Below are 25,975 nucleotides of genomic sequence, written 5' to 3' on the forward strand. Positions count from 1 at the left end.
TGCTCTGCTGCCCAGGCTGCAGTGCACTGGCACAATCTCGGCTCACTGCAACCTCCATCTCCCAGGTTCAAGCGATTCTCCTGCCTCGGCCTCCGGAGTAGCTGGGACTACAGTCCTGTGCCAACATGCCCAGATAATTTTTTTTTTTTTTTTAGTAGAGATGGGATTTCACCATGTTGGCCAGACTGCTCTCAACCTCCTGACCTCAAGTGATCTGCCTGCCTCGGCCTCCCAAAGTCCTGGGATTATAGCCATTATGAGCCACTGTGCCTGGCCAAAACAAAATAAATTTCAATAAACATGGAAAGACATGCCATATTTTTCAATAGGAGGACTCAGTGAACAGTCTCCCTCGTCAATGACCATCAAAATGCCAACTTTTTTTTTTTTGAGACAGAGTCTCGCTCACTCTATCGCCCAGGCTGGAGTGCAGTGGCATAATCTCGGCTCACTGCAAGCCCCGCCTCCCGGGTTCACACCAATCTCCTGCCTCATTCTCCTGAGTAGCTGGGAATACAGGCACCCACCACCACGCCTGTCTAATTTTTTGTATTTTTAGTAGAGATGGGGTTTCACCATGTTAGCCAGGATGGTCTCGATCTCCTGACCTCATGATCTGCCCACCTCGGCCTCCCAAAGTGCTGGGATTACAGGCGCGAGCCACTGTGCCTGGATTTTTTTTTTTAGACAGTCTCACTCTGTCACCCAGGCTGGAGGGCAGTGGCACCATCTTGGTTCACTGCAACTTCTGCCTCCCGGGTTCCTGGGTTCAAGCGATTCTCGTGCCTCAGCCTCCCAAGTAGCTGGAATTACAGGCATGTGCCACCCCGCCTGGCTAATTTTTGTATTTTTAGCAGAGACAGGGTTTCACCATGTTGGCAAGGCTGGTCTTGAACTGCTGACCTCAAGTGATCCACCCGCCTCGGTCTCCCAAAATGTCAGGATTACAGAGGTGAGCCACCGCGTCCGGCCAAAACAAAATAAATTTCAATAAATCAAAAGACATGCCATATTTTTCAAAAGGAAGACTAAGTGAACATTCTCCCTAGTCAATGCTCATCAAAATGCTAAACGACTTTTTTCTTATTTTCACTAAATTATTCAAAGGATCAAACGAAAGAGTATGTGGGTGACATTCACCATGAAAATTCTGAAAATAAAATTCTGACAAATATCGAAAACCAAAAAAAGTACAGTATTTTAGACAGAATCACATTAGTTTGGACCAATACATCAAACTGAAAGTTCAGAAATAAATCCAGGTATTTTAGCATGTAAGGTAGTGATTTGAATCTGTGGGAAAAAAGAATGTTTTTCAATAAACTGTATAATAGTACAGAGACAACCATCATAATCCCAACTTTCTATCAAGAAAAATCCATAGGGTTTGAAACACTGAAAATAGGCCCGGCGTGGTGGTTCATGCCTATAATCCCAGCACTTTGGGAAGCTGAGGCAGGTGGATCACCTGAGGTCAGGAGTTCAAGACCAGCCTGGCCAACACGGCGAAACCCTGTCTCTACTAAAAATGCAAAAATTAGCCAGGTGTGGGGGGAAGTCCCTGTAATCCCAGCTGCTCAGAAAGCCTGAGGCAGGAGAATCGCCTGAACCCAGGAGGTAGAGGTTGCAGCGAGCCAAGATCATGCCACTGCACTCCAGCCTGGGTGACAGGAGTGAAACTCCATCTCAAAAAAAAAAAAAAAATTTGAAAATAAAAATAAAAAATAACTAATTGCGTTTTTTTTTTAAGACAGGGAGGGTCTCACTTGCCTAGGCTGGAGTACAGTAGCACTATCACAGCACACTGCAGCCTTGAACCCCTGGCCTCAAGCAATCCTTCCACCTTGGCCTCCCAAAGTGCTGGGATTATAGGCATGAACCAGACCATCCCTGGCCAAGTAGACCTTTCAAGGCAGAAAAGCAAAGGCATTCACTGAAAGTACATGCAAGAAAAATAAACATATAAAAGCAAAGGCAGAAACCACAAAAAAAGAAATAGTAGATTTGAAGACACACACTTTTATTTAATAAACATTCTTGAATATTTACTATATACAATTAAATAAAACTTACAGGAGGCTATTGGCTTGGACTGGGCTCCTGCACTAGGCCCAACAAAGCAAACCAAAATGGGGTTATTCATGCTGAAGTTCCATGCCACCAAATAGAAACTAAGATCTTTATCTGACTTTCTGAGAAATCAGGAGAGAGAGATAATAGCCAAATCCCCAAACAGGCCAGTTTTAGTATGATGAAGATATCTCCTCTGCTTTAACCTTTACAAGGAAAGTAACAAATGACCAATCTGCTTTTTGTTCTGTTTCTGATTCCCTCACCCTTTTCTGTCTATAAAGCCAACCTCCGCCGCTCAGCTCATCAGAACCCTCAAGGTGTTACCCAATTCATGAACTCCCAATAAAAGCCAACAATTGTGTCTTTTGACAATGCTAAGCCCTATATTAGGTCTAAGCGTACATGGTGAGCAAAAAAGACATGGCCTCTGCCAGAGGAGCTGACAGTCTAGGAGAGACAGACAGAATAATTACAAAAAAGTTCAAGACATCTTCAGCTTCTCTTTCTCTTATCCCACATGCAGTCAGGAAATCCACTTAAATGCTACTTTCAAAATACAGATGTCCAGAAAATGACTCCTTACCACCTCCATCGCTACCATTCTCATGGCTCCACCGCATTACCACAGCCTCCTGACTGGTGTTCCCACTTCCAACCTCAGTCTGCCAAGTCTATTCTCCACACAGCAATAACAGGGAACCTTTTACAATCCAGCTTGGGTCTTGCCACTAAAAGTCCTGCATTTCACTCACAGTGAAGGTTAAAACCCTCACAAAAGCCCTACAAAGCCCTGTGTAATCAGCTCCTCCAACTGCTCTGCCCCTCCACCACCCTGCTTGCTCACTTGGCTGTAGCCACCCTGCGTGTGCCTGCACCAGGCCCGTTTCTGTCTTAAGGTCTGCGCCTCAGCTGTCCACCTGCCAAAAGCTTCTTCTCCCGTGTATTCACCTGGCTAACCCCTTACCTCTTTCAAGTGTTTGCTCAAATGAGCTTGACCACTCTACTTAAAACTGCAATTCTCTGCCCCCTTCCCCACTACTTCTGATTGCCCGAACTGTGTGCTCTACTTTTTCTTTTTTCCATGGCTCTTATCGCTTGTAATACATTATACAATTTATTTATTATATTTATGATTTACTGTTCGCCGGGCGCGGTGGCTCAAGCCTGTAATCCCAGCACTTTGGGAGGCCGAGGCGGGCGGATCACGAGGTCAGGAGATCGAGACCGTCTGGCTAACACGGTGAAACCCCGTCTCTACTAAAAAATACAAAAAACTAGCCGGGCGAGGTGGCGGGCGCCTGTAGTCCCAGCTACTCGGGAGGCTGAGGCAGGAGAATGGCGTAAACCCGGGAGGCGGAGCTTGCAGTGAGCTGAGATCCGGCCACTGCACTCCAGCCTGGGTGACAGAGCGAGACTCCGTCTCAAAAAAAAAAAAAAAAAAAAAAAAAAAAAAAAAGATTTACTGTTCATCTCCCCTGGTGACAACAGAGGCTCTGTGAGGGGAGGGATCTTTGTTTTGCTATCTAACAGGTCCTAAGACTCTGGTTCATAACTGGAGCTTGGTAGGTATACACTGAAGTAATGAATGAAATGGTCAGAGGAGCAAACACAAGCCTGACAACACCCAGTGGTTGTACATAGCTGGTGGGAAAAGAAACTGAAACAATCTTCTACAGGGTAGTTTGTCAAGATATAGTTAACTATCATATTATATTAGATATATATTAAAAGGCTTCAGAATGTTCAGCCCTTCCATTAAGTAATTCTACTTCTGAGTACGTGGCCTAAAAAAATCAGATGTACAGAGACTTATGTATAAGATGAGATTTCATACAGCCACTAAAAATTATACACATCTGGCTGGGCACGGTGGCTCACACCTGTAATCCCAGCCCTTTGGGAGGCTGAGGTGGGCAGATTGCCTGAGCTCAGGAGTTCAAGACCAGTCTGGGAAACATGGTGAAACTCTGTCTCTACTAAAATACAAAATATCAGCCAGACATGGCGGCATGCACCTGTAGTCCCAGCTCTTCGGGAAGCTGAGGCAAGAGAATTGTTTTAACCCAGGAGGCAGAGGTTACAGTGAGATGAGATCGTGCTACGGCACTCCTGCCTGAGCAACAGAGAGAGACACTGTTTCAAAAAAAAAAAGAAAGAAAGAAAGAAAGAAAAAGAAAAAAAAATTAGCCCAGGCATGGTGGCCTGTAATTCCAGCTACTTGGGGGCTGAGGCAGGAGAATCACTTGAACCCGAGAGGCAGAGGGTGCAGTGAGCCGAGATCGCACCACTGTACTCCAGCCTGGGTGATAGAGTGAGACTCTGTCTCAATTAAAAAAAAAATTATACACGTCTGTATTCAATACAGAAACACATACATTGTATATTATTATATGCAAACTCAGCACGTGCATATATCAAACCAAGTTCTCCTAATCACAAATTTAAAAAAAACTCCTCAAAGCATAGCAGATGTCTATTCAGATGCTTATCTCAGTATGACTAGGGACAAGGGCACATATATTCAGTGTAGTTATTCTACAACTAAAAATCTAAACAGTGCTGGGTACCATGGCTCATGCCTATAATCCCAACACTTTGAAAGGCTGAGGTAGGAGGGTCCCTTGAAGCCAGGAGTTCAAGACCTGACTGGGAAACATAGCAAGACCCTGTCTCTACAAAAAAAAAAAAAAAAATTAAAAATTAGCTGGGCGTGGTAGCACACCTGTAGTCCTGACTACTCGGAAAGCTGAGGTGGTAGGATCACTTGAACCCAGGAGTTCAGGGTTACAGTGAGCTATGATCAAACGACTGTATTCCAGCCAGGGTGACAAACAAGACCCTGTCTCTGGGGGGAAAAAAAAAGAGAACAATGTCTAATGTGTATTATTACCAGCTGTTACTGAACTTTTCAGAAAATCATCAGCTAGTTCAAGATAGATCCCACTATTCACTCACATGACATCCAGCACAGAGTCATTTCGAATGACCTTATGGGAGACATCAGCTAGCAGGAAGAGCCCTCCATCTGTCCTTCGGATGCTAGCCGCGTAGCCTGGCCAGATCTGCAATCTGGAGAGAGAGGTGGTCTTAACTGTAGGATTTTCAAAGAACACATATACTTCCATGCCCCCATGTGAACAATACTTTGAGGTCATACTGCCCTTCCCTAATAGTAATGAGAAAGCCTCAGGAAACTAAGTTAACTGACATCATTGCAAACTTACTGAAAAACCAAACTAAGGAAGAGATTTAGTTGATAAATTGTATTCACTACCATAAACTACTGCTGAGATTATGGTACTAAATACAACGGTTGTAATGGAAAATTTCTTTCCAGAACATTCAAAAGTGAGGAAGGGGAAAAAAGCACCAACCTGTGCTGCTGTAGTACCATAGCACTTGTAGGGTCATAAAAGTTTCTCCCCACAAGCTTCATATCTAAAAGTTTCATTACCCTGAAATAAAAAGCAAGTATGAGTTTTCTAATAGAAGAGTAATAAAATTATGTTCCATTATTCTTAGCTACATTTGCCTTTGGAAGTCTGAATGGTTAGAAATATTTGTGCTCTTTGCAGAAGACAGCTTTTATGTTGAGAACAATCTTGCTAAAAGAAAACCAAAAACTGCCAAAGCATTTGACTGAAAAAGTAAAGCAAAACAACAGCAGTCTTTTCCACTTACTAGCTGACCAAACACTGAGTTGATTTCCCAGGTTTGATGTACATTACTTCTCACCATTAACTATGAAGAATGCAAGAGAGCACATTGCTAAGTTTGTGAATAACAGTGTGGCAAAGGGAGTTACGTTTTTTTCCTGGTAGTTCAGCTTACTAGGTAGAAATTAGGTTCTGTGGGCCGGGTGCGGTGGCTTACACCTGTAATCCCAGCACTTTGGGAGGCTGAGGCGGATGGATCAAGGGAGATCAAGACCCTCCTGGTCAACATAATGAAACATCATCTCTATTAAAAATATAAAAATTAGCCAGGCGTGGCGCCGCATGCCTGTAATCCCAGCTACTCAGGAGGCTGAGGCAGGAGAATCGCTTGAACCAGGGAGTCGGAGGTTGCAGTGAGCCAATATTACACCACTGCACCACAGCCCGGCGACAGAACGAGACTCTGTCTCAAAATAAAAATTAAAAAAAGAAATTAGGTTCTATGTAAATAAGAGGTAGTTTGAGAATAGCAGCTGTATGAAAATCAGGATGTTTCAAAAGAAGTTAAACAATTATGAGCTATCTGTAATTCAAAAATTCAAGAGACTGAAAAAAAATCCTTCCAGCAAATATTTTTACACACAACCTCTTTAAGTAGCCCCCTTGTTACTGTCACCATTAAATATGCGCTATAAACAGCTGCTGTCAAAGTTCCTGAACACACCCAGAGGAACTCATTCTCCTAACCATCTACCTCCAAACCTAATTTCATATATTCAAATCTGGTCTACCACTTGTGAGATAATTTCTGAGTAAGCCCCAATACCATCCATTTATTCATTAAATGCTTCCAAAGCCATCTAGAATACACTGTCACATATTTCCATCCAAGCATCTTGAAGAACATTACTGCAAATACAAGACTGAAGTTAAAGGACAACAGAACTTCAGCTGTTACCTTACCGACGGAAAACAACATTGTAGAAGGGAATGCACAGGTCAGAGCAAGGCTCCAGGATCTTTGTCATCTGAACCTTAATGCTGATTTCAGCACTGTCTGTTTTCCTTTGACTTTTTAACTCAAGAACCTAATAAATAAATACACACAGGTAAAACAAAATGACAAAACTAAGAACTAATGACCAAGTCCTAATCTAATTCAACTGTATTCTTAAGAACACTAAAATATCTTAAAACACTTTTCTACTTTTCCCCTCACTTTGTTGTCCACAATGGCAAAAGCACAGCATGACGACTACGGTTCAGAAAAATGATTTGGTAAGAGAATTCCAACCAAGTTTATATTTGCAATTTTTTTTTTTTTTTTTTTGAGACTGAGTCTCACTCTGTCACCCTGCTGGAGTGCAGTGGCACGATCTCTGCTCACTGCAAGCTTCACCTCCCAGGTTTACACCATTCTTCTGCCTCAGCCTCCCAAGTAGCTGGGACTACAGGCACCCGCCACCACACCCAGCTAATTTTTTGTATTTTTAGTAGAGCCGGGGTTTCACCGTGTTAGCCAGGATGGTCTCGATCTCCTTACTTCGTGATCCACCTGCCTCAGCCTCCCAAAGTGCTAGGATTATTGTGTGCCACCGCACCTGGCCTACATTTGTAATTTTAAGTTACTCTTTATCACTGAAGTCACAGACTTCCAACCATTCCTCATGTGAGAAGGTGCTTCTTAAGGAATTCAAACCTAAAATGTGCTGTTATGCCCTGCAAAAATGTCTTCCCCTCTATGAACAGAAAAATACAACTCAAACGTACAGGAATTCTATGGTTTCCTACTCATCAAAACACCAGTGCTGGGCCAGGTGAAGTGACTCACGCCTGTAATCCCAGGGCTTTGGGAGTTCAAGACCAGCCTGGGCAACATAGCAAGACCCAATCTCTTAAAAGCAAAACCAAACAAAAAACACCAGAGCACTCTTAGGGTTCATCTGAAAGTCCATTTCCTGTTTGGTCTTACTTGTTGAAGCTTAACAGGCAGATAGAGAATAGATCCATCAAATGCAGTGACGTTGCCGGTGACAGCTTGATGGTCCTTCAACATGCCGAACCTCATGCTTTTGCACTCCACATTGGGGCTGGAAAATAATGAAGAGGATTTTCCTTCAACTTGACTCACACAGCAATCTTTTTTTTTTTTTTTTTTTTTTTTTTTTTTGAGACGGAGTCTCGCTCTGTCACCCAGGCTGGAGTGCAGTGGCCGGATCTCAGCTCACTGCAAGCTCCGCCCCCCGGGTTCACGCCATTCTCCTGCCTCAGCCTCCCGAGTAGCTGGGACTATAGGTGCCCGCCACCTCGCCCGGCTAGTTTTTTGTATTTTTTAGTAGAGACGGGGTTTCACCGTGTTAGCCAGGATGGTCTCGATCTCCGGACCTCGTGATCCGCCCGTCTCGGCCTCCCAAAGTGCTGGGATTACAGGCGTGAGCCACCGCGCCCGGCCTCACACAGCAATCTTTACCGCAGCTGTGCAACAGGTGCTAGTTACCCAGTAACTGCTGCTCCATCTAGTGGCCATATTAAAAATTATCTATCTGACTAGAACTTTGACTCAAGAATACCTGCTCGCAGCTGAAACATCAGAAAATACAGGTTAAAAAAAAATAAAAACCACCCCTAAATTCTACCATCAAAGGACATCTGCCTTAGCATGTCAGTGTATTATTCCTTCATATATACATATTTGTTTTTGAGATGGAGTCTTGCTCTACCGCCCAGGCTGGAGTGCAGTGGCATGATATTGGCTCACTGCAACCTCCACCTCCTAGGTTCAAGCGATTCTCCCTTTGTTTCCTTAACGTTTGTCAATCCATTCTCAGAGGAAGGGTTCACCCCACCTGCCTTTTTTTTTTTCTTTTTTTGAGATAGGGTCTTGCTTTGTCACCCAGGCTGAAGGACAGTGGCATGATCATAGCTCACTGCAGTCTCAAACTCCTGGGCTCAAGTGATCCTTCTGCCTCAGGCCCCCAAGTAACTGGGACTCTAAGTGTACCACCAGACCTGGCTAATGTAAAAAACATTTTTTTTTTTGCCCTGGCACAGTGGCTCATGCCTGTAATCCCAGCACTTTGGGAGGCCGAGGTGGGTGGATCACTTGAGGCCAGGAGTTCAAGATCACTCTGGCCATCATGGTGAAACCCTGTTCTACTAAAAATACAAAAAAATCAGTGGGGTGTGGTGGCATGTGGTTGTAATCCCAGCTACTTGGAGGCTGAGGCATGAGAATCACTTCAGTCTGGGAGATGGAGGTAGCACTGAGGTGAGACTGTGCCACTGCACTCCAGCCTGGGCAACAAAGTGAGGCTGTCTCAAAAGCATAAATAAAATAAAATTTTTTGTTGTTGTTACCTAGGATAGTCTTAAACTCCTAGCCTCAAGCAACTCTCCCTCCTCGGCCTCCCTAAGTGCTGGGATTACAGACATGAGCCACTGCATGCAGCCGTCTCCCCTCTTTAATGCTCACCTCTTTGCTGTACGTTTCACAACAAGCCTGTTTCCTAGGATCCAATTTCCCCTGCTTTTCTGGCTACTTCCCTCTACCTGTTATATGTGCTCAGCTCTGCTTTCTTACCTCATAGAAACTATTAAAGCAAAAAAAAAAAAAAAAAAAAAGAAAGAAACTATTAAAGCAATCCTGTTGCCTTCTATAATTATTCCATTTTCTCATTCCTCTTACAAACTTTTTAAATGACTGGCCAAGTCACTGGCTACTTCTTATGGCCTACCCCCTCCTTTGTGCTTTTCATCTTTCCTTTTTTTTTTTCTCTCTACAACTCTAACAAAACTACTAGAAGATCACCACACCCTCAACAAGCAAATCCAGTTGCTTTTTTTCCTGTGGCCAGAGCCAACCACCTTCTCATTATCTTCATTCAAATGAGTCCTTCCTTTGGTCTTTATAACATACCTTCAGAATATCTTCTCCCTAACTGTTCCTTTCTTCTCTCTTTCACTCCACTTCTTCCTCTTGTGTCATCAACTAGCAGCTGTCCTTCATAAATTCAGCCTTCCTAGTATAGCTACCTTTAGAAATAGTATGGAAGTTTCTGGCCAGGCATGGTGGTTCATGCCAGTAATCCCAGCACTTTGGGAGGCCGAGGCAGGTGGATTACTTGAGGTCAGGAGTTTGAGACCAGCCTGGTCAACATGGCAAAACCCCGACTCTACTAAAAAAAAAATACAAAAATTAGCCAGGCATGGGGGTGCTCGCCTGTAATCCCAGCTACTAGGAGGACGAGGCAAGAGAATTGCTTGAACCTGGGAGGCAGAGGTTGCAGTGAGCTGAGATTGTACCACTGCACTCCAGCCTGGGTGACAGATTGAGACCCTGTCTCAAAACAAAACAAAACAAAACAGAAAGAAATGGTATGAAAGTTTCTTTAAAAAGCTAAAAATAGTACTACGTATGATTTAACAATCCCACTTCTGGGTACTTATCCAAAGGAATTAAAATCAGTGTGTCAAAGAGATATATGTGCACTCCCACGTTCACTGCAGCACTATTCACAACAGGCAAGACAGAATCAATCTAAGTGTCCACCAATGGATGAATGGATAAAGTGGTACACATACACAATGGAATACTATATAGCCTTTAAAAAGAAGTACATCCTGTCATTTGTGACAATATGAAAGGATCTGGAGAGTATTATGCTAAGTGAAATAAGATAGGCACAGAAAAACAAATACCATCTGATCTCACTCATATATGGAATCTAAAAAAGTTGAACTCATTGTGAACAGAGAGTAAGAACATGGCTACCAGAGGCTGGGGGGTGAGGGGTATGGGGAAATGGCAGATGTTGGTTAAAAGCTACAAAGTTTCAGACAGACAGGTGGAGTAAGTTTTAGTGATCTATAGTAACCATAGTTAACAACAGCGTGTATTTCAAAATTCCTAAAAGAGATTTTAAATGTTTTCACCACAAAAAACAGTAAGTAGGTGAGGTGACAGATATGTCAATTAGCCTGATTTAATCTTTCTATTATGTATACATTATCAAAACATCATATTGTATTCATACATATACCCAACTATTTTTCAATTAAAAAAACTGAGACTTCCATATCATCTAATTTTCTTCACAAGTATTTCAAAACACTTATTTTCACAATTCCAGCTAAGAACTTCCAGCTAATGACTCCTCTAAGATATTAAAAGAGAACACAAACTAATATAAACTCTTTCTAAATACTAATAAATCCTAAAACTATTGATATAAAACTGAAGTTATCTTTCTTCATTTTTCTCACCCCTAAATTTAACCCTAGACTGTCACTGGAGAGATGTCAGATGTTGGTATGATGGCTCATGCAGGGAAGGATCCAGGTTTCATGGGGCATGGATTTCACACCACTGGTGGGGGAGGGGGAGGGTTCTTTAAGAAAAAGAATACAAAATTACACATATGAAATAAGTTAAAAGATCATGGAAGACACCTAATGCAAATTTTAGAAGGCCCTGAACTTAAGCTTCATTAATTTCACATTAAATTAACTTCTAACCTCATGTATAAATCTATACTCTATGAAGTTAAAATCGGGATTGGTAATATAGCTAAATACATACACAAAGTTTAAGATTAACCTTAAACTTCCTGTAAGGATCTGAGTAAATGCATTATCTCATCGAGAGGTCCACCAGGAACTGTACAGGACAATATTCAGTTATTCCAGGGGAACTATTTTTTTACTGCCCTCTAAGAAGTGAACAATACGAAGGAAAGCTGTGAATACCTGAAAGTCACATGATATTGATAAACTGCTTCATTATGACATTGTATTTTGATGAGGTTCAGTCCCAAAGACTGAGGTGTTCCTTTTGATCCCTGCTTCACAATAAGCTCTCTAGAAAATAAAAACAAAAAGCAACTGCACGTATCAAAAACAAAAAACAAAATAACTAACCAACCCACACAACCAACAACAAAAAGATTGGGGGAAGTAACATTTTTTCACATTTTGCTACAGATACACAAATTAAGAATCAACACTTAAAAAAGCTCCCTCTGAAGGCTAATCATTAGCAAGACCTAATTAGATAAGCAAGGTCACCCTACCTTTCCTAGTAACATTACCAAATAAACTAGGCCCATTAACTAAGAACACAAGGATGAGTTCTATGGAGAAAGATGAAGTGTCACGATATTCTTCCTAAATTATTTCCTTATCTTCAATAAGACAAAGAATTGTCTCAATTGGGAAGGAAACAAAAGGCCGTGAGTCCATTCTTTTGTTGCATGCTATATGTCCACTGTCAACCACATTTAACTTTAGAAATTGTCCCATCTTGGCTGGATGTGGTGGCTCACACCTGTAATCCCAGCACTTTGGGAGGCTGAGGCGGCTGGATCACGAGGTCAGGAGTTCACGACCAGCCTGGCCAACGTGGTGAGACCCCATCTCTACTAAAAATACAAAAAAATTAGGTGGGGGTGATGGCGGGCGCCTGTAATCCCAACTACTCGGGAGGTTGAGGCAGGGAATTTCTTGAACCCACAAGGCGGAGGTTACAGTGAGCCGAGATTGTGCCACTGCACTGCAGCCTGGGTGACAGTGTGAGACTCTGTCTCAAAAAGAAAAAAAACAAACTGTCCCATCTCTTTGTCAATCTCCTACTGGCAAAAACCAGAACACCCTGCAATACTTATTACCCAGGGAGGACCCAACAAAAATAGATTTTACAATACTACACACCAGCCAAAATGCAGAGTTTTCACGATCATTACTAAGTAGAGAAGGCAGTGCTCCTGACTTACTTTTCCTTGTGTTCCACAGTCAGGACCAGAGGGCGATCTGGAGAGTGCAGGGGGGACTGGGGCAGAGCTGGTAGTGATGACAGCTGCGGGGGATCCCGGAATGGTGCACTGAAGGCACAGGGAGGCTTGTCCACTCCTCTGCCGATACCACCTGCTGCTCTTCCCAGTGGTAATAAAGAAGCATCCGAACTCCCTCTTCCAAGCATCCTGAAATGTGGGGAGAGAGGAAAATCAGGGCTTTTTATAATAGCTATGTCCCATCCAGATTATTCCCCCAACTCCACAACCTCTTCCTGGAGGAATCAGCTAAAGTCATCCAAGTTTGAAATTCTCTCAAACCACATATGCCAAGGCCAGGCACAGTGGCTCATGCCTGTAATTCTAGCACTTTGGGAAGCCGAGGTGGGCAGACTGCTTGAGACCAGGAGTTCAAGACCAGCCTAAACAATACAGTGAAACCCCAAATTATAAAAAATACAAAAATTAGCCAGGTATAGTGGCTCATGACTGTAGTCCCAGCTACTTGGGTGGCTGAGGTGGGAGGATCACTTCAGCCTGGGAGGTCGAGGCTGCAGTGAGCTGAGATCATACCACTGCACTAAAGCCTGGGTGACAGAGATAGACCCAAATTAAAAACAAACAAACAAACAAAACACAACATATGCCACCATGACTCATTCACCAACCACTATGGACTGTCAGAGCCATCTTCCATAGCAGAATAGAGGAGAAAGTTTGACTCAACATAATTAAAGAATCACCACGGCTGGGTGCAGTGGCTCACGCCTGTAATCCCAGCACTTAGGGAAGCCAAGGTGGGAGGATTGCCTGACATCAGGAGTTTGGGACCAACCTGGCTAATATGGTGAAACCCCATCTCTACTAAAAATACAAAAATTAGCTGAGTATGAGGCAGAGGTTGCAGTGAGCTGAGATCGCGGCACTGCAGAGGTGCAGAGGTTGCAGTGAGCCAAGATTGCCCCACTGCATTCCAGCCTGGACAACACATCGAGACTCCATCTCAAAAAAAAAAAAAAAAAAAAAAAAAAAAAAGTCTGGGCACAGTGGCTCATGCCTGTAATCCCACTACTTTGGGAGGCCAAGGCGGGCGGATCACTTGAGGTCAGGAGTTCAAGACCAGCTTGACCAACATGATGAAACCCCGTCTCTACTAAAAATACAAAAAATTAGCTGGGCGTGGTGGCGCATGCGTGTAGTCCCAGCTACTCGGGAGGCTGAGGCAGGAGAATTGCTTGAACCTGGGAGGCGGAGGTTGCAGTGAGTCGAGATCAAGGTACTGCACTCCAGCCTGAGCGACAGAGCAAGACTCCATCACAAAAAAAAAAAAAAAAAAAAAAAAAAAAAAAAAATTCATCCCAATCAGGGTAATTTTTTAAGAGGACAAATGAATTTCTGAACAGCCCAGGAAGAACTACTTCTTACCCTTTTCCAATGTCTAGCTGTATTAACAGCTGCTGACTACTCTTGGGAAATGCACATTCTTTAATATAAAACCAGACATTGATTGTTTATGAGATGACACAACCCTTCTTAGAGTTGCTCTCTGAACTTACAGAGATACTCCATCTGAATTTGATAGTTACCTGAGAGCGTAACTTTACCCACCTATTCCAACCAACGGAGGCCTCTGCCATCTTGCTGTCCCCAGCTGCCAACACTTTTGGATTCCAAAAAGTGGGAGAGAGTTCCTCCTTGTCCTTGCGTACCAGATTAGCAGACAAGCCTCGACCTAAAATGCCTCTACCTGAAAGAAAGAACCGAACCCCAGCAATGACTATGAGTTAAACGTGTTTTATAGTTTTTTTTTTTTTTTTTTAAGCACAGTTATGTTTCTGAAGATAAACCATTTGGATTTTAGAAGAAACCAATCATATATATCACTGAATTTCTCAAGTTAGTTTTCCACATACCTGATGGAGGCATTTCCCGTTTCAGAGGCGTCTTAGAAACTGTTTCAATGCCCAGGCCTCTGAACATGGAGACCAAACCCACAGACTCCTGTGGAAAGTCAAAGAATAAAGTTCCAAGAGGTAGTTTAAAACCCCAGAAACAAGAGCTTTCTTAGTCTTGGTATATAAGAAAAATCATCTTCAAATTCTATAAATGTTTTAAGAATAAAGAGAAACATTTTATAAACTTTAAAAAATACTTGTAACTGTGTGATATTAGGTCTTAAAGCACAGTTACAGTTATAGCCCATGATATGATATGCAGTATAACAAAACGCAACAGAACAGAGTTAACTTTTCCATTTTGATTTGACAAACAGCATAACAAAATGCAACAGGACAGAATTAACTTTTCCATTTTTCTATTTCCTGCATATTCAAGGCAAGAGAGAACAAGAGTACTGGTTAATAAATTTCAAAAAAGCTGGATCATTTATGAGTATCAGAGGTTTGGATAACCTGCTACTGTTTTCCTACGGCAGTCTTGAATGTCTACTACTGTTACACCAGTTGGATCTGGCATGAATAAAAGCTATGTATAGACTCAAGCAATTCATTTGAGTCAACATGTAAGATTACTGTCATAAACTTTTCTCCTTACAAAAATATTACATTTGACAATGTAAACTCTACTTAAAATAATCCTAACTTCATTATTAGGTTCGTCCTACATTTGCTCTCTTTGACATATTAATTATAGACAAATATTCTTGAAATTACTTTATAATTAAAAATTGAATCCTGGCTAACACGGTGAAACCCCGTCTCTACTAAAAAATACAAAAAACTAGCCGGGCGAGGTGGCGGGCGCCTGTAGTCCCAGCTACTCGGGAGGCTGAGGCAGGAGAATGGCGTGAACCCGGGAGGCGGAGCCTGTAGTGAGCTGAGATCCGGCCACTGCACTCCAGCCTGGGTGACAGAGCGAGACTCTGTCCCAAAAAAAAAAAAAAAAAAAAAAAAAAATTGAAAAGCATACACATGTTAAGTGTTCACACAGCAGCAGCAATAACTGAAGATCCTATTTTTCTTTAAGATTTGTTCATTGGGCAATGAGCCTTCCAAAATGAACAAATGTTAAGTATTATTACCTCAGAGGCAGGAACTGCTGCTACTATCATAAAGTCAAAACCAGGGTGAAAATCTAAATATTCAGAAAAGAACAAGAGGTTGTACCTTTAGCCCTAACAATTACAGATGGAGGGATGGAGGGATGATTGGAAGCTAGAGGACCTATGGTACTTACCAAGTCCATCTAGCGTTCATTATGCGGTACTTTTTCATACCTCTAGAAACTCTAGATTTGAAACATCTGCCCAGATGTATCTATTTGTTAAAGAAAAAAAAAAAAGACAACCTTGTTTCTGTTTAGGGTTTCCCAGTTTTGCAAGCACTTTGTTGTTGTTGCTGTTTGAGATAGAGTCTCGCTCTGTCGCCTAGGCTGGAGAACAGTGGCAAGATCTCAGCTAACTGCAACCTCCGCCTCCAGGGTTCAAGCAATTATCCTGCCTTAGCTTCCTGAGTAGCTGGGATTACAGGCGCACACCACCACGCCTGGCTAATTTCTGTATTTTTAGTAGAGACGGGGTTTCACCATTTTGGCCAGGCTGGTCTTGAACTCCTGACCTCAGATGATCCACATGCCTCGGCCTCCCAAAATGCTGGGATTACAGGCGTGAGCCACCGTGCCCAGCCCTGCAAGCACTTTGTAATCCATTACTACTTCTGATGGCAGACAGGTAAGCTATATGCCTCTCCTATGCATCCTGAAGTGGTCTTACCCTTTGTGCTGGCCCCCTCTGTGTGCTTGGCTCCTCTGGCTTTCCAAATACATGGCCTCTGCCTGCAGGTACTCCCCTGCCCAGAGCTGGGTCCAAAGGTTTAGAAGCTTGTAGCCAACAGCCTGGCATCCGTACAGCCTGGCACTGGGATGGGTGGACAGGAGACTGGCCCCTGAACGATGGTCGGAAAGGATCCATGGAAAGGCTGTAGAGAACACGTGTGTTGATCCTGTTCTGGTTAATTACCTGCCAGTATTTTCAAAAGATTAAGGTTCCCAACTGTTTTCCTTTTCCTTCAAGACACACTCACAAAGCATTAAAATAATATTTTGAGTCAGTCCAGTAACATGCCCAGCCTTCTACAACATATTCACTTCAAAGGCTTCTATCTGATCTGTAATATTCTAAATACCCTTCATTAACAATTCCTTACAGCAGTGGTCCCCAACCTTTTTGGCACCAGAGACTGGTTTCCTGGAAGATAATTTTTCCTTGGACCCAGGGGTAGGGGGATGGTTTCAGAGTGACTCAAATGCACTACATTTATTGTGCACTTTATTTCTATTATTACATTATGATAATGAAATACAATTATTATACAACTCACCATAATGTAGGATCAGTGGGAGCCCTGATCTTGTTTTCCTGCAACTAGATGGTCCCATCTGTGGGTGATGGGAGACAGTGACAGATCATCAGGCATTAGACTCTCATAAGGAGCACACAACCTAGATCCCTCGAATGTGAAGTTCACAAGATGGTTTGTACAATGAGAATCTAATGCCACCAGTGATCCGACAGGAGGCAGAGCTCAGGTGATACTATGAGCCATGGGGAGCGGCTGTCAATACAGACGAAACTTTGCTCATTTGCCAACCTCTCATCACCTCGTGCTGTGCAGCCCAGTTCCTAACAGGCCCCCAACCAGTCTGTGGCCTGGGGGTTGGGAACCCCTGCCTTACAGGCTCACATCCTCCTTGAACTTATATTTTCTACCCAAATAGCCTCTCACAAAACGCAATCCTATAAGTTAACTAGCTGTTGTGTAAGGAAGCAGTTTTTTGGGAGGGTCTCCCTCTGTCGCCCAGGCTGCAGTGCAGTGGCATGATCATGGCTCAAGTGACCCTCACATCTCAATCTCCTGAGTAGCTGGGACTACAGGCATGCACCACAACACCCAGCTAATTTGTATATTTTTTGTAGAGACAGAGTCTTGCCATGTTGCCAAGTCTGGTCTCAAACACCCGGGCTCAAGCAATCTGCTGCCTCAGCACCCCAAAGTGCTGGGATAACAGGCGTGAGCCACCACACCTGGCTAAGACAGTTTTTACGTACGGTGATGACTTTTGTTTATAAACAATTTTATTTTTTGAGATGGAGTTTCACTCTCGTTGCCCAGGCTGGAGTGCAATGGCACAATCTCAGCTCAACGCAACCTCTGCCTCCCGGGTTCAAGTAATTCTCCTGCCTCAGCCTCCCGTGTAGCTGGGATTACAGGCATGCAGCACCAGGCTCGGCTAATTTTGTATTTTAGTAGAGATGGGGTTTCTCTATGTTGGTCAGGCTGGTCTCAAACTCCCGACCTCAGGTGATCAGCCCACCTGGGCCTCCCAAAGTGCTGGGATTACAGGCGTGAGTTACCATGCCTGGCCTATAAACAACTTCATAGTTAACATAGCCATATCATAAAATTATTGTCAATAAATATTTATGAGTTTTTGCTTTGTTTTTAGCCTCTCTTTCCTAAGTAAGAGTCCTTTTTTCCAGTCTATGATTGCACTAACCTCTTTTCCTTGGTCTGTTTAGTTGCTTCTCCGAATCTCTATCCAATTCTTTTTTACAAAATTCTTCCTTCAGGCTGAGCACAGTGGTTCATGCCTGTAATCTCAGCACTCTGGGAGGCCTAGGTGGGAGGACCACTTGAGGCCAGGAGTTGGAGGCCAGCGCCTTAGGAACACAGTGAGACCCTGTCTCTATAAAAAATTTAAAAATAGAAAAAAATTTTTTTTTAAACTCTCTTCTTTCAGACTCCACCAGAAGTCTCCAGAGGACGCAGTCTTTCTGCTTCGAGCCTACAATACTTGCTCAGTCTCACAGGTTGCATTTAATACCCTTCTCTCCCCCAGGTTACCAGGGGTGAGGCTCTCCCTGGCTTCCCCACCAAATCTAAAGCCCATCAGGTCTCTTCAAAATCACTTCATAACCTGTAGGTTGGGCGTGGTGGCCCATGCCTGTAATTCCAGCGCTTTGGGAGGGGGGTGGATCACTTGAGGTCAAGTGTTCAAGACCAGCATGGCCAACATGGTGAAACCCTGTCTTTACTAAAAATACAAAAATTAGTCAGGCGTGGTAGTGCATGCCTGTAATCCCCCCTACTCAGGAGTCTGAGGCACCAGAATCGCTTGAACCCAGGAGGCGGAGGTTGCAGTGAGTCAAGATGGTGGCACTCCAGCCTAGGTGACAGAGCAAGATTCTGTTTCAAAAAAAAAAAAAATCACTTTATGACCTATAGATTTCAAGACACCCTCTTTAAGGGGTTCCTCTCATTGTCCTGACTTGCCCCTGATTCCTGAAAAATATTTCTTAACGGAAAAGATTTTTTTTTTTTAAAGACAGGGTCGGCGGATCACGAGGTCAGGAGATCGAGACCATCCTGGCTAACACGGTGAAACCCCGTCTCTACTAAAAATGCAAAAAATTAGCCGGGCGAGGCGGCGGGCGCCTGTAGTCCCAGCTACTCGGGAGGCTGAGGCAGGAGAATGGCGTGAACCCGGGAGGCGGAGCTTGCAGTGAGCCGAGATCGCGCCATTGCACTCCAGCCTGGGCGACTAAGCGAGACTCTGTCTCAAAAAAAAAAAAAAAAAAAAAAAAAAAAGACAGGGTCTTGCTCTGTCATCCAGGTTGAGTGAAGCGTTGGGATCTTAGCTCACTACAGTCTCAACCTCCTGTGCTCAAGCAGTCCTCTTGTCTCAGCCTCCCAAGTAGCTAGGACTTCAGGTACTTGCCACCATACCCAGCTAATTTTTTTGTTTGTTTGTTTTTGAGGCGGAGTCTCGCTCTGTCACCCAGGCTGGAGTGCAGTGGCCGGATCTCAGCTCACTGCAAGCTCCGCCTCCCGGGTTTATGCCATTCTCCTGCCTCAACCTCCCTAGTAGCTGGGACTACAGGCGCCTGCCACCTCGCCCAGCTAGTTTTTTTGTATTTTTTAGTAGAGACAGGGTTTCACGGTGTTAGCCAGGATGTTCTCGATCTCCTGACCTCGTGATCCGCCCGCCTCAGCCTCCCAAAGTGCTGGGATTACAGGCTTGAGCCACCACGCCCGGCCCATACCCAGCTAATTTTTAAAAAACTTTGTAGAGATGGGATCTTACCATGTTGCCCAGGCTGGTCTCAAACTGCTGACCTCAAGTGATCCTCCCACCTCAGCCTCCCCAAATGCTGGGAGAAGCCTCTTCTTAACTTTCAAAAAGCTGTCTTGGCCAGGCATGATGGCTCACGCCTGTAATCCCAGCACTCTGGGAGGCCGAGGTGGGCAGATCACAAGGTCAGGGGTTCAAGACCAGCCTGACCAAAATGGTGAAACCCCATCTCCACTAAAAATACAAAAATTAGCCAGGCATGGTGGCGTGCGCCTGTAATCCCAGCTACTCGGGAGGCAGAGGCAGGAGAATCGCTTGAACCCAGGAGGCAGAGGTTGTAGTGAGCAGATATCACGCCACTGCACTCCAGCCTGGGCAACAGAGTGAGACTCCGTCTCAAAACAAACAAAAACAAAATTAAAAAGCTGTATTAAGTATTAGTTACAGAGAAATCACATACATTTAAAGAAAATATTAACACACAATTCCCAAGTCCACATCATAGTGCAGACAGTTCAAGAACCTGAAAAATGTATTGAACTAAACTATCCTCTTTCACACTCTAAATGCAAGATATGACTCCCTTTCTTGAAGGCTATATTTAACTGCTAACACCCCTTTTCGGTGAGCCAGGACTCTGCTCACACCTCCTCAACACCACCCAAAGAAACCCAAGCAATCAGTATGTTAACAGCTACATACTCAGAAGCGCTGCACAGCCTCCCTTAAGTGACATCTGGAATCTTCCTCCTTGTCCACGCTTCCCTCAACCCCCAACATCACTTCTATAGATTCAGGTAGCTCCCTCACAAGGCCCTCTCCCAGTGTGGGTTTCCCCTGGGATCAGGTAGCAGATACTTGGCTGACCGAAAGGTTCAACGGGAAAGGAACCCAGGATGGGCTGGGCCTGTCTCCCTCGCATCCCTGAGTGCGCGCTCCGTGCAGAGGCCTCACGACTCGGGCCTAACCAGAAGCAAGGCCCCCGAAGGCGAATCCCACCCCCTTTCCACCCCGAGAAACGCACCTTTTCCCAAAGCCACAGCCCTGCCGGGGGTTCTATCTCCTCTTTCAGGCCAAATAAGAGGTCCACTTGGGCCTCCCCTGCCGCCCCCACCTGAGCACGTTCTCTGGGGCCTCAGCGCCGGGCCTCGAATAACGACTTCCCGTCCCCGCCCGACCGGCAACCCTCAGCACCTCCCCGAAGGGGGAGGGGAGAGGCCCGGGAGGCCGGCCTACCCCACGTGCTTGAGCAAAAGCCCACCCTGCCCGCCCGGGTGCGACCTTGGCCTGCCTGGCCTGCCGCAACCGGGGCCAGTCCTCTCACCTGGGCGCGAGTCCTCGTCCCACTCGCCCGGCTCCACGGGCCTCAGGAGAGGACGGCGCTCAACCCACGCCCCAGGGCCCACATGCTCCAGGGCCAATTTCCGCTCTTCGAGGCCGCCGGGGCTGAGCCCATTGGCCATACGACCTGTCGTTCACAAGAGCAAGCTATCTCATTGGCCCATCTACAAGAGAGGCTCGTCCTTTCCAGCAGGTTCGCTGTGCAGGGGTGGTTCGTGCGGAAGGAGCGCTGGAAGTTCTGTGACCCTCAGCGTTAAAATGTGTTAGGGTTTGGAGATCCTGACTCCCTTTCTGGGGGCAACTCTTATAAACAGATTTAGCCTAAGACTCGCGTGTTGAAATTGACTTGCCCCATTCCTGCCAGTTAGAGGATTAGCGATACAGGTGGTGAAAAAAAAAAGGTAAACTCGAGTGCGCATTCAGACACCTAATTCATATGATTTCTGCACATCACTTTCCTTATACATAAAACAGAGATAAAAACTAAAAACATCCATTCATAGGGTTGAATGGAAATGTACACACATAATGACATAACGTATGTAAAATACTTAGCACAAGATGACCCTCGATAAATGTTGCCTATTGTTATTTATTGATGCCTAAATCTGTGAGCCAAGAAGAACTTTCTAGGAAGCAGATTATTAGTGGTTACTTGAGCAACTACAGAATGATTTTACCCAAAGAAAGATTTCTGCCCCTCTCCCAACCATTTTGGCAAATAACTGCATCCCTCTCCCACACCCAGGTTTTACAGGGTGGTTGAGGTCAAGCTTCTGAAGGCTTTGGTGGATGCTATGGTGACATCCAAAGGCTCTGCATGGAATAGGACTAGAGAAGGATTAACCTTACCTTTTCCAGGTCTCAGATATCCCATTACTTGTTTTAATCCACACATACAAGGGCCCTCTCTCTCCTTCCCGAATGAGGATAGTCTGAAAATTATTGGAGCAGGATGATTTTCAACTCAGGAATCCAGTTGGCACGATGCCCCTTCACTGTTCCTAGACAGTATTTGTTTACCATCATCTAACATTTTCACTTCCTTTACCACACAACCTTCTTAACTTGCAACTGTTGCAATGTTATGTTGTAAGCAATACTCCTGCCTGTGCAAATACTTAATGGTAGCAAGTGCAGTCAGAAACAGTTATACAAACTGTTTTGTAACGTTCATGAAGATCCAACTCCCTGTTCTTTTACGAACTCCGACCAAACTCTGCATGACACGCTTATTGTATACACACGAAACAATATTTTGGGGGCAGGATTCAGCAAATCTTCTAGTTGAAGTAAGGAAATAATAATCCTCAGATAATTTCCTGAACATGTCTTCTATTTGGGAATCTAAACCAAGAGCACCATCACAAAGGGTAGGCACATTGAGTTTCCTATATTTCTATATCCTGTCCATCCGTGCACGTGTAGGTGGCCTTTGTACAGTATTTCTAGCCAATCCAGACATCATGAACACTACTTATTTAACCAAAGGAAAATCCATATAGTCTTGCTGTTGATTGGACATAAAAATGGTTGAAGCTTTCTGAAACATGGAAATCTATTTAGAATCTTTCAAAATAATATATCTTGGAGATTATATTCCCTAACAGAATACTTTAATTGTTAATTAGCCATCCCTAGGATATTGATTAAAAAGGACACACATAATCTAATCACAAAAAGATGAGTATGTGAGATGGATATGTTAATTAATTTGGTTTAATTCCACAATGTAAACAAATATCTGAATATTATACTGTACCACATAACCATATGTAATTGCTATTTGTTAATTAAAAATGAAAGGGGCAAAAAGAGTACATATATTACACTAAGAGAAAATTACAGATTTTTTTTTTTTTTTTTGAGGCGGAGTCTCGCTCTGTCACCCAGGCTGGAGTGCAGTGGCGCGATCTCAGCTCACTGCAAGCTCCACCTCCCGGGTTCACGCCATTCTTCTGCCTCAGCCTCCCGAGTAGCTGGGACTACAGGCGCCCGCCGCCACGCCTGGTTAATTTTTTTGTATTTTTAGTAGAGACGGGGTTTCACTGTGTTAGCCAGGATGGTCTCGATCTCCTGACCTCGTGATCCGCTCGCCTCGGCCTCCCAAAGTGCTGGGATTACAGGCATGAGCCACAGCAGATTTTTTTTTTTAATTCAAAATTAAGTCATAATACCAAATTCTGTCCACCTGTCCCTGCCAGTCTCTAAAATTCAGAGTGAAAATTGCCCCATAACTATACATAATCTGAATTTTCCTAAGCAGTCATGACTCCAAATACCCTGGGCACTTGGTCCCCATAAATATTTATATTCCAACCATGTATTCTGATTTACTGTTGTTGTTGATGTTGTTGCTGTTCAGAAAATAAGATCACCAGAGCAACAGCAAGATTAAGGGCAGAAAATTACATTATTGGTGGGGCCTAAAACCTATAGGAAGGATTTCATTTAATGTAGACCTATGCAGTACGTCTGGGTTCCTGGCAGAGAGAACTAGAAATCCTTTCAGGAGAAATACACCAGGCTCCCAAAACTCCCATGTAAAAGGTATCAATAAATATGAGCTCACAAAACACATCAGGCTGAATAACAGAAGGACACACAATCTAATCAAAAAAATGGGCAAAAGCCATGGTGGCTCACACCTGTAATCCCAGCACTTTAGGAGGCCGAGGTGGGCAGATGGCCTGAGGTCAGGAGTTTGAGACCAGCCTGGCCAACGTGGTGAAACCCTGTCTCTACTAAAAATACAAAAATTAGCCAGGCATGGTGGTGCGTGCCTGTGATCCCAGCTACTCGGGAGGCTGAGGCAGGAGAATCGCTTGAACCCGGGAGGCGGAGGTTGCAGTGAGCCGAGATCAAGCCACTGCACTTTGGCCTGGGCAACAAGTGCAAAACTCTGTCTCAGAAATAAAAAAGGCGGGGGCGCAAGAGATGTGAGTGGACCTGTGTCAGTCCATTAGTCCCTTTAGTGTTACTGTAAAGGAATACCTGAGGCTGGGTAATTTTTAAAGAAAAGAGGTTTATTGAGCTCATGGTTATGCTGGCTGGAAAGTTCAAGACTGGACATCTGGTGAGGACTTCGGGGTACTTCCACTCATGGCGGAAGGCAAAGAGACCCAGCCTGTGCAGAGATCACATGGAGAGAGAGGAAGCAAGAAACAGGGGAGAGAGGCGCCGGGTTCTTTTTAACAACCAGCTCTTGTTGGAACTAATAAGCCCTTTAGTAGAGACAGGGTTTCGCCATGTTGCCCAGGCTGGTCTTGAATTCGGTGGCTTATGGGTGTGAGCCAACACCCCTGACTGGAGCCATAAAATTTAATGGAATTTGTCCTTCAGTATCTGCAGAGTATTGGTTTTTAGGACCTCCCTCCATGGATACCAAAATTCACAGATACTCAAGTCTCTTATATAAAATGGTATATTTTATATTTGCATATAACCTATGCACATTTTCCTGTGTACTTTAAATCATCTCTAGATGAATTATAATACCAAATACAGTGTAAATGCTATATAAATAGTTGTTACACTGTATTGTTTAGGGAATAATTACAAGAAAAAAGTCTGCACCTGTTCAGTACTGATGCAACCATCCTTTTTGTTTTTTCCAAATATTTTTGATCTATGGTTGGTTTAATCCATGGATGCAGAACCCATGGATAGGGAGGGCCTATTTAGATGAGACCTTAGACTTGCAATTGATACTGAAATGGTATAAGACTCTGGGGGCTGTTAGGATGGGGCGAATGTGTTGCATGTGAGAAGAACATGAATTTGTGGGGGGACAGAGGGAGGAATGTTAGGGAGTGAATTGTGTCCTCCTCACAAAACCTATGTTGAAGCCCTAATCCCCTGTATGTGCAGACAGAGTATGTAGGGAGATAATTAACGTAAATGAGGTAAAGAGGAGCTGTAAATGAGGTAAAGAGGAGCTCTAATCTGATAGGATTTGTGTCCTTATAAGAAGAGAAAGATACATGAGATCTCTCTCTATCTCTATCCGTCTCTCTTCATGGAAGCACAGAGACAAGGCCATGTGAGGACACAGCAAGATGGCAGCCATCTATAAGCTAGGGAGACGGTACTCACCAGAAATCAAATTTGCCAGCACCTTGATCATAGAATCGTAGCCTCCAGAGCTGTGAAGAAAATGTATGTTGCTGAGGCCACCCAGTCTGTGGTAATTTGTTATGGCAGGCCTGTCTGACTAATAGAATAACAGATGTCAGCAAGGATGTGGTGGAACAGGAACCCTCTTACATTGCCAGTGGGAATGTAAAATGATGCAGCTTATTTGGGAAACATTTGGCAGTTTCTCAAAAAGTTAAACAAAAAATTACTGTAGGAATCAAATTTTCACTTCTTGGTAGCTACCTAAGAAAAATGAAAACATGTCCACACAAAACTTGCATGCAAATGTTCACAGCAACATTACTGATAATTGCCAAAAACTTCACCTAAATGTTCATCAATTGGTAAATGAATAAACGGAAATTTGTATGCTTAACAATGGGGATACGTCAAAAAAAAAAAAAAAAAAAAAAAAAAGGAGGCCAGGTGCGGTGGCTCATGCCTGTAATCCCTGCACTTTGGGAGGCCAAGGCGGGTGGATCACCTGAGGTCAGGAGTTTGAAACCAGCCTGGCCAACATGATGAAACCCCATCTCTACTAAAAATACAAAAAATTAGCTGGGTGTGGTGGCGGGTGTCTGTAATTCCAGCCACTCAGGAAGCTGAGGTAGGAGAATCGCCTGAACTCGGAGGGTGGAGGTTGCCGTGAGCCAAGATCGTGCCACTGCACTCCAGCCTGGGCAACAAGACCAAAACTCCATCTCAAAAAAAAAAAAAAAAAAAAAAAAAAAAGGAAAAAAGGAATAAAGATGTGGTATATATTCACACAATGGATGGATTAATCAATAAGAAGGAACAAACTGCTGTGGCATGGATAAACCCCAAAAATATGTTAAATGAAAGAAACCAGACATAAGAGACCACATATTGTATGATTCCATTTATGTGAAATGT

General features: G+C 43.9%; 1 protein-coding gene across 6 annotated transcripts in view; it reads right to left on the minus strand.

Annotated features, from left to right (window-relative positions):
• PIWIL2 (piwi like RNA-mediated gene silencing 2) overlaps positions 1-21,025 on the minus strand; it is an 89,780-nt gene extending 68,755 nt beyond the window's left edge. Inside the window, exons 1-11 of one of the 6 annotated variants that reach the window (XM_050801402.1) lie at positions 20,928-21,025; positions 16,852-16,909; positions 16,245-16,490; positions 14,428-14,515; positions 14,123-14,261; positions 12,497-12,703; positions 11,475-11,585; positions 7,702-7,819; positions 6,693-6,817; positions 5,448-5,528; positions 5,029-5,142 (exon numbers count right to left, since the gene is read on the minus strand). In XM_050801402.1, the coding sequence (XP_050657359.1) occupies positions 5,029-5,142; positions 5,448-5,528; positions 6,693-6,817; positions 7,702-7,819; positions 11,475-11,585; positions 12,497-12,703; positions 14,123-14,261; positions 14,428-14,515; positions 16,245-16,490; positions 16,852-16,854 (1,232 nt within the window). In that variant the 5' untranslated portion in view covers positions 16,855-16,909; positions 20,928-21,025. Of the gene's footprint in view, positions 1-5,028; positions 5,143-5,447; positions 5,529-6,692; positions 6,818-7,701; positions 7,820-11,474; positions 11,586-12,496; positions 12,704-14,122; positions 14,262-14,427; positions 14,516-16,244; positions 16,491-16,851; positions 16,910-18,028; positions 18,218-20,627; positions 20,758-20,927 lie in introns of those variants that run through there. The other 5 variants (XM_050801406.1, XM_050801403.1, XM_050801404.1 and 2 more) reach the window with 5 other exon arrangements.
• Between the last annotated feature and the right edge of the window lie 4,950 nt (positions 21,026-25,975).

The sequence above is a fragment of the Macaca thibetana genome, chromosome 8, assembly GCF_024542745.1.
Source record: "Macaca thibetana thibetana isolate TM-01 chromosome 8, ASM2454274v1, whole genome shotgun sequence".
Taxonomy (NCBI): Eukaryota; Metazoa; Chordata; class Mammalia; order Primates; family Cercopithecidae; genus Macaca; species Macaca thibetana.